The sequence below is a fragment of the Manacus vitellinus genome, unplaced genomic scaffold, assembly GCF_001715985.3.
Source record: "Manacus vitellinus isolate BGI_N305 unplaced genomic scaffold, ASM171598v3 scaffold_123_pilon, whole genome shotgun sequence".
NCBI lineage: Eukaryota > Metazoa > Chordata > Aves > Passeriformes > Pipridae > Manacus > Manacus vitellinus.
The window spans coordinates 421,951-429,865 of record NW_021938915.1 but is presented as its reverse complement, the minus strand read 5'-3'; the positions used below and the strand labels follow the sequence as shown (position 1 = coordinate 429,865).

General features: G+C 55.8%; 2 protein-coding genes across 2 annotated transcripts in view; one reads left to right on the top strand and one right to left on the bottom strand.

Annotated features, from left to right (window-relative positions):
• The window catches only part of LOC108638770 (keratinocyte proline-rich protein-like), a 9,128-nt gene extending 6,852 nt beyond the window's left edge, over positions 1 to 2,276 (bottom strand). The window contains exon 1 of the mRNA XM_029965913.1: positions 2,199 to 2,276. Within this exon, the coding sequence (XP_029821773.1) occupies positions 2,199 to 2,276 (78 nt within the window). The remainder of the gene's footprint in view (positions 1 to 2,198) is intronic.
• A 138-nt stretch (positions 2,277 to 2,414) lies between these two features.
• The window catches only part of LOC112840960 (keratin-associated protein 10-7-like), a 7,247-nt gene continuing 1,746 nt past the window's right edge, over positions 2,415 to 7,915 (top strand). The window contains exon 1 of the mRNA XM_029965912.1: positions 2,415 to 2,543. Within this exon, the coding sequence (XP_029821772.1) occupies positions 2,415 to 2,543 (129 nt within the window). The remainder of the gene's footprint in view (positions 2,544 to 7,915) is intronic.

The window sequence follows — 7,915 nt, the reverse complement described above, 5'->3', positions numbered from 1 at the left end:
TCTACTCTACTCTACTCTACTCTACTCTACTCTACTCTACTCTACTCTACTCTACTCTACTCTACTCTACTCCACTCTATTCTATTCTATTCTGTTCTATTCTATTCTATTCATTTCCATTTCTATTCCATTCCATTCCATTCTATTAATTTCCATTCCTATTCCATTCCATTCCATTCTATCCATTTCCATTTCCATTCTATTTTATTCTATTCTATCCATTTCAATTTCTATTCTATTCTATTCTATTCTATTCTATTCTATTCTATTCTATTCTATTCTATTCTATTCTATTCTATTCTATTCTATTCTATTCTTTTCCATTCCTATTCTATTCCATTCCATTCCATTCTATTCATTTCCATTTCCATTCTATTCTATTTTCTATTCCACGATTCCATGATCCCCTTTATTCTTTTATTTTCCCTGCCATGCAGCTCCTGAGCTTCCCAGAGCCCAGACAGTTCCCATTAAACCTCTCCCCCTGGCTGAGTTTCTGAGCTCCAGGAGACACCCGGGGCTGAGTCAGGGACTCAACTCTGCCATAAAACCTCGGCCAGAAACTCCCTGACCTCCATCCTAAAGCCTCTGCCACGTTTTCATCCCAATTTTCGGACTGTGCAGGCTGTTCCTGAGCCTCCCTGGGCTGCTGGTCGAGTCTCCTCTCCTAATTCCCTGCCTGAATTTATTCCCATTCCCCGGTTGCCTCACTGGGAGCCCACTGGGCACAGCAGGAGCCCTTCCCAGTTGCCCATCACATCAAAGAGCCTCATTCCCAGTTGCCTCATCCCCTCCCTGCAGCTCAGGAATGAACTTGTTGGATTTTGGCCTCTCATCTCCTTTTTGGAAAGCAGAGCAGCCCCGGGGGTCCCTCTGGCCTTGTGTCCTCTTGGTGCCACGGGGGGGTTCTCAGGGAACCTCCTGGGTTTGGAATATTGATTTAAAATTGATTTAAAATTGATTTAAAATTGATCTCTATGAGAATTTAGTCGGAATAAATTGGCTCTGTGCTGCCAAAGAAGTGGGTTCGGGTCCCAGTTTTGAATTTCTGGGTGAATTTTCTTTTGTTGTTTCTGGCAGGGCTGAAAAAAACCTTGGAACTCCTGAGCTGGGAAAACAGCTGAAGGACAACAGGATTCCACGTTTCAGGTGTGGCCAGCAGCTGATAAAATAGAAAATGCCCAAGAATGGGAAGTTTTCTCCTCTAAAGGTCGGGACAAACCCCCTGTTCCTGCAGCTGGGCAGTTGTGGATCTGTGAGAAATGTCCCCCAGGGGCAGCACAGACCCTTCTCTCCGGGATTTTGGGCTCCTGGGGGTGTGTTTGGAGCTCTCTGACCCCCAAATCTGCCCCACCCTCTTTGCACTGGTTCGGTGCTTCCCTGCAGGGTTGGGGGAGTCCCATCCCGGCGAATCTGTGGAATATTCTTAATTAATAATTGCCAAAGGAGGGCTCCCTGTGGGGTCAGGGCTCGGTGGTGGCGATTTCAGGCTCCTCCACTGGCAAACAGAATGAATGGGGAATAAATTTCGGGAGCTGAAGGCTGCAGGGATTAAACTCCTCCTTTCTTTTCCAGCTTTCTGCACCCCTGGAAAGCCTGGATTAATGGGATAATCTCGGGTTTTCCTGTTCCATCCTGGTGACACTGATGGCATCACACGAGGTGATTACAGGAAGAGAATCAGGCCCAGAGGACTTGGAGATTCTCCCAACATGCCCTGAATGATGATCCTAAAACTGCTTTGCTCCCTGAGTTACTGGGGAAAGAGGAGTTTTTAAAGGCTGAGTGTGGTGAGAGGACGAGTTCCTCGGGGGGATAAAGGAAGGGGCAAAGCCCAGAGCAGCAGGGGAGGGTTTTGGGGCCTGGCACAGAGCAAAGACTGACCCGACCTTGGTGTCCTCAGAGGGGTTTGGGCTGGAAACCAAACCTGACCCAGTTCAGGGCTGGAAAAGGGATCAACTGGCGGGTTCTGAGTCGTGGAAGGGACCCGGAGCAGGTGAACATCCAGCACAGAGGGAGCCTAGCAGGGGCAATTATTGCTTTTCAAGCTCGGGAGAGACTTATCTTGGATCTGCTCCTTCCCACGGGTTCCCTCAGCTCCACGGGCTGCAGTGAGTTAGTTCTTAAAATAACAACAATCCTCAGCTCCCAGGTTTGCTTCGTTCTGACACCTGCACGGGGGTGAATCCCGGGCAAACCTGGAGTGAAAGGCTCTGGGCGCTGGGCAGGGAGAAAGTGGTGTCGAAAGGGCTCCGCTCCTGCATTTGAAAAGTCATCAGGGCAATAATGACCCCCCCGCCGGATTTTCTGCAGAGACTGCCCTCCACTGAGCCTGGGAGCAACCAGAACAAAGAGCTCCGCGGGGCTGCTAATTGCAGAAACAAGAGTTCGTTAAGTAATAAAAGCCTTTCGGGATGAAGCAAGAAGGAGTCCGAGCGAGGAGCGTTTCGTTCTCCTGCGCGGCGGAGTCGCTGTTTTGCCTTGGGTGCTGTGAAATCATCGAAATCGTGGATTCGCTGCTCGCCGGGCTAATAACGCGTGAGGTTTTATTGTCTGCAGCTCGTTCGCAGCTCTCTAATTACACGTCTGATGGGCTGGAGGGGGGAGCTCCGCTCGCTCTCTCACGTCTCGTTTGTTCCTCCCCTCCCTGCCCTGAGGGATGGACTGAAGGGAGTCCCTGGAACACCAAGTGCAGCCCGGCTGCTCCTGAAATCTGTGTTTTCCATGCCCGGAATCAGAGACCCGTGGTTGGGCTGGAAGGGACCTTAGAGACCATCAAGCCCAAGGGTAGGGACACCTTCCAGTAGACTCCAAGCCCTGTCCAAGCTGCCCCCCACCCCTGGTCCATCCCCTGCAGCACTGACAGACCCTGGGGGTCCCCTCTCAGAGCCTCTGCTCGAGGCTGAACAGCCCCAGCTCCTCATCCCCTGTGCCAAAGATGCTCCAGTGCCTCCCTCATCCTCGTCCCCCTGCCCTGGACCCGCTCCGGGAGCTCCGAGTCCCTCCCGTGTCCCCCCCGAGTCCCTCCCGTGTCCCCCCCGAGTCCCTCCCGTGTCCCCCCCGAGTCCCTCCCGTGTCCCCCCCGAGTCCCTCCCGTGTCCCCCCCGAGTCCCTCCCGTGCCCCTCCCGTGCCCAGCAGCCCGAGCCGGGCACTCTCTCCCCATCCGAGGGGCAGGATCAGCTCCTGCCCTGCTGGCAAAGCTCAGCCAAATCCCCCCCCGGACCCCCAGGACACACTGTCAGGGACACCTCGGGGTCCCCCAGGGTCCTCTCCAGCAGGTCACCCCCACCCTGGGGTACCCGGGGTGACTCTGCCAAGGGGGCAGGGGCATGAGGAGCCCTCAGACATTGCGGTCATCCTGCAATCCCCATCCCCATCCTGACATCCCCATCTCCATCCCCTTCCCCATCCCCATTGCATCCCCATCCCCATCTCTATCCTCCCATCCCCATCCCCATCCCCATCCCCATCCTGCCATCCCCATCCCCATCCCCTCCCCATCCCCATTCCCATCCCCATCCCCATCTCCATCCTCCCATCCCCATCCTCTTCCCCATCCCATCCCATCCCCATCCTGCCCCAGCCGCTGGGCCGGCTCTGGTGCTCGGTTTTGCTTCCTCGGAGAGCGAGACGATGCGAGGGAGGTTTCCCAACCCCCGGGAGCTGCTCTGGAGGCGATTCCCGGGCGGATGCTGCGCTCTAGTGGTTCGTGGAACTCGAATTCCATGTCCAGTTCCCAGGGCAAGGGAGACATCGAGGGGCTGGAGCTCCCTCCTGCACTGCAGCTCTTTCCCTAATTTATTGCTTTGTTTTTTTCCCATTAATGGGGCAGAGCTAATTTCCCATCACTGGGGCAGAGCTAATTTCCCATCACTTGAGGTTTCAACCCAACATCCCAGATCACATCCAGCCGATTTACCTTTTTTTTTTTTCTTCTACCTTCTTCTGGCTGCCTTGTTCTCCTGCCAGGTTTCCATATGTGGAGCTTTGCATTCCTGCTGCTTTGGCTCATGCTCCATCGGGGCTCCTTTGCATTCCTGCCTCATTACAAGGTGCTGCATTCCCTGCTGGCTCCCCTGGCATCTCCCCCAGGGGGTTTTCAGCTTCCCTCTGGACCTCTCGGTGCCACAGCCCCAGCTCAGCCTCTTCTTCTCTCTCCAGCAGGGAGCTGCAGAGAGCCAGGGGGTTCAAACTGCCAGAGAGGGGCTTTGGGGTTGGATTTTGGGAGAAATCCTTCCCTGTCGGGGTGGGGAGGCCCTGGAATGGTTTTCCCAGAGGATGCCCTGGAATGGATTTCCCCGAGGATGCCCCAGAATGGGTTTCCAGAGGATGCCCTGCAATGGATTCCCAGAGGATGCCCTGGAAAGGATTCCTAGAGGATGCCCTGGAATGGATTTCCAGAGGATGCCCTGGAAAGGATTTCCAGAGGATGCCCTGGAAAGGATTTCCAGAGGATGCCCTGGAATGGATTCCCAGAGGATGCCCTGCAATGGATTCCCAGAGGATGCCCTGCAATGGATTCCCAGAGGATGCCCTGGAATGGATTCCCAGAGGATGCCTTGGAATGGATTTCCCAGAGGATGCCCTGCAATGGGTTTCCCAGAGGATGTCCCAGAATGGATTTCCCAGAGGATGCCCTGGAATGGGTTTCCAGAGGATGCCCTGGAATGGGTTTCCAGAGGATGCCCCGGAATGGATTCCCAGAGGATGCCCCATCCCTGGGAGTGTCCCCAGCCAGGCTGGACAGGGCTTGGAGCATCCTGGTGGAGTGGAAGGTGTCCCTGCCCCCACTCAGTGCTCACCAGGAAGGCTCTGGATCCATTCCTGCTGGAAAAGCCTTTGGTAAAGGGACCATTTCGCCCTCCCTGATTCTTGCCCCATGTGGGACATAATTGCCCAGGAATTCCTAAACTTCCTGATTCCTTTTCACTACAAAATTGTTCCTGGACCTTTCTCTCGGCCACAAAAACCACCTGGGTGGAGCCACTTCTCCAGTTCCCAGGGAACCACCTTTTTTAATAAAAATCCTCCAGTCCTGCTCCCCTGGGTGTGGGTTCAGCTCAGTGGGACCAGCTGGTCCTTGGAGCAGGAAGAAATTGTCCCTTTTTGGGCACGTTCCAGGTGACAAAGTGCACCTGAGGGGACTGATCCCTCCTTCAGCCACTTCCAAAAACTCGTCTCGTGTTTCTCCTGTGCTCTGGACGCCGTGTGAGATAAGAAGGTGAGATAAGGGCTGAGAAAGCCCCACGTGGCCCCGGAGGAAGTTTATCAGCTCCTGGGGCTTTTTGTCACCCGTGGCAGTGCCAGGGGCAGCTCTGCCAGCTGAGCTGGCCGGGCAAGGGCTGCAGTGCCAGGTGACTGTGCCTCGTGTTCCCATCAGCTGGGAGTCACCGGGTGCTTTGTTCCCATTCCCTGCTGACAGGTGATGCCCTGGGATCACGGGGTTGTGGGGACACCCAGAGCCAGGGGTTCCCAGAGCCGAAAATGGAGCTCTGGGGGAGGCCAAGGGGGGGTTTGGGCTCCACGGGGAGCTCCTGTTTCCCCCCAGCAGGTCCAGTGCCCCCCATCCCACCTGTCCCAGCAGATCCAGAGCTGATCCTGTGTCCAGCCTGTCCCAGCAGATCCAGTGCCCCCCATCCAACCTGCCCCAGCAGATCCAGTGCTGATCCCGTGTCCAACCTGCCCCAACACAACCAGCACCTCCTGGGCTTTGAGGTGGGGGAGAAGCTCTGCCAGCCCAAGCCAGGGGGGTAGAGAGGGAGGAGGCTGGGCAGGGCCAGGAGTGGGACTCGATGGTCCTTGGGGGTCCTTTCAGTTCTGGGATCAGGATTCTGGGATTCTAAGATCTGGGATTCTGGGATTCTAGGATCTGGGATTCTAGGATCTGTGATTCTGTGGTTCTGGGATTCTGGGATTCTGGGATTCTGAGATTCTGGGATTCTGTGGTTCTGGGATTCTGGGATTCTGTGACTGTAATTCTGGGATTCTGGGATTCTGGAATCCTGAGGTTCTGGGATTCTGGGACTCTGTGCCATGGGGAGCTCGGGGCAGCTCTCCCAGCCCCACCACAGTGGGTGATGTCCCAGCCCCGTTCCCATGGGACCACCAGGACACCTCCACAGACTGCAAATCCAGCGAAACCTTTGGAAAACCACCCCTATTTCTGGGTGCACTCCCAAAAGCCCCGAGGCAGGGGCTGCTGCTGCTGCTGCTGCTTCCCCAGATGCCATTCAGTCCTGCCGTGCCAGGGAGGATCCTCCTGCACTAATGACTCTTCCTCTGGGAAGCTGCCACCAAACCACTCATTGTCAGGGGTGAGTGTGCTGATGGGACTCACCCAGGGAGCTGCAGCTTTTCCTGGCTGTTAATGGGGCCCGTGTGGGGCCCTCACCCCCCCGGGGCACGTTTGGGCCCTGCATAAAAGCTCTGCTGCTGCCGGGACTCCCCGGTCACATCCCCAAGCTGTTCTCCCCAGGAGCTGGGTAAGTCTGAGCCTCTGGAGCTGCTGGAATTGCTTGGAGAAGCTTCCCCATCCCTGGGAGTGTTTGGACAGGGGTTTGGAGCAACCTGGTCCAGGGAAAAGTGGGTTGGAATGAGATGGGCTTTAAGGTGCCCCCCAACCCAGGCCGTTCTGGGACTCTCTGCCTGTGAAATGCAGATTTATTTCTGCATTTATGTGCATAAAATGCTGCTTGGGAAAGGTTTTTTGAAGGAGCTGGTTGGGGTTGCTGTGCTGGAGGGGGAGAGGACTCTCAGTGTTTGCTGGTGGTCACCCCCAGACACCCCTGGGAGATGGGAGGGAAGTTTCTTTGCATTATTTGGGGGCAGCTGCTGTGGTTGGGTTTTGGGGGTGCCTGAGAGCAGCTTTGGTGCATCGGGGGATTCGGTGTATCTGGAGTTCTGGCAGGGCTGGGAGCTGGGCTATCATCACCCTTTAATGAGCTTTGGTTCCTTAACGAGCAGGAACTTTGTGATGCTGGGGCTGAGCTGGGAACCTCTGCCTGCCTGGGGTGGCACAGAGGTGCCCGGGGTGCCCTTTGCCTCTCCTGCTCTGCAGATGTGGCCAGAGGTTCAGAGCCTCTGGCTGGGCTGAGCCTTTACTCAGCAAGTTGCCAGCCAAGAGAGGGGAGGGGGCACAGGGGGTTTAATTTGATGACTGAAAGGCAGCTCTGAGATAATTATTCCTGTGCTGACCTCCAAGATCAGCTCTCCCCGTGGAGCCCCAGTGATGGAGGAGTTGCAGTTGGTGGATATTTGGTGTGAAGTGTCTCTGACTTTCCCCCCTCTTCGTGCCACAGTTCAAAAGGAGGTGTTTGGTCCTCAGCTGCTCCTGGGGGGGTTGTGGCAGAGCTGGGGGGGTCTCTGAGGTGCTGGAAGCAGCAGGACCGTGAGGAACTCAGTGTCTAAAGGCTCTGCCTCCTCACCTGTCACGGAATCCTGGAATGCTCCGGGCTGGGAGGGACCTCAAAGATCATCTCATCCCACCCCCTGCCATGGCATTCCTGGGAGGGGAAGAGGAGGAGCAGCCACGGATCTTTCTCTGCTCTGTGAGCAGGGACAGCACCCAGGGAAGGGCTGGAGCTGTGCCAGGGCAGGGTCAGGCTGGATCTCAGGAGAAGGTTCTTCCCCCAGAGGGTGGTTTTTGGGCACTGCCCAGGCTCCCCAGGGCAGTGGGCACAGCACCAAGGCTGCCAGAGCTCCAGGAGGGTTTGGATGATCCTCTGGGGCACAGAGTGGGACTCCTGGGGATGGGGCTGTGCAGGGCTGAGGGTTGGGTTGGGTGGTCCTTGTGGGTCCCTTCAGCTCAGAACGTTCTGGGGTTCTGGGATTTTGGGATTTTGTGATTCTGTGATTTTGTGATTTTGTGATTCTGTGACTCTGTCATCCTGTGATTCCAGCGCTGCCAACCCCCCC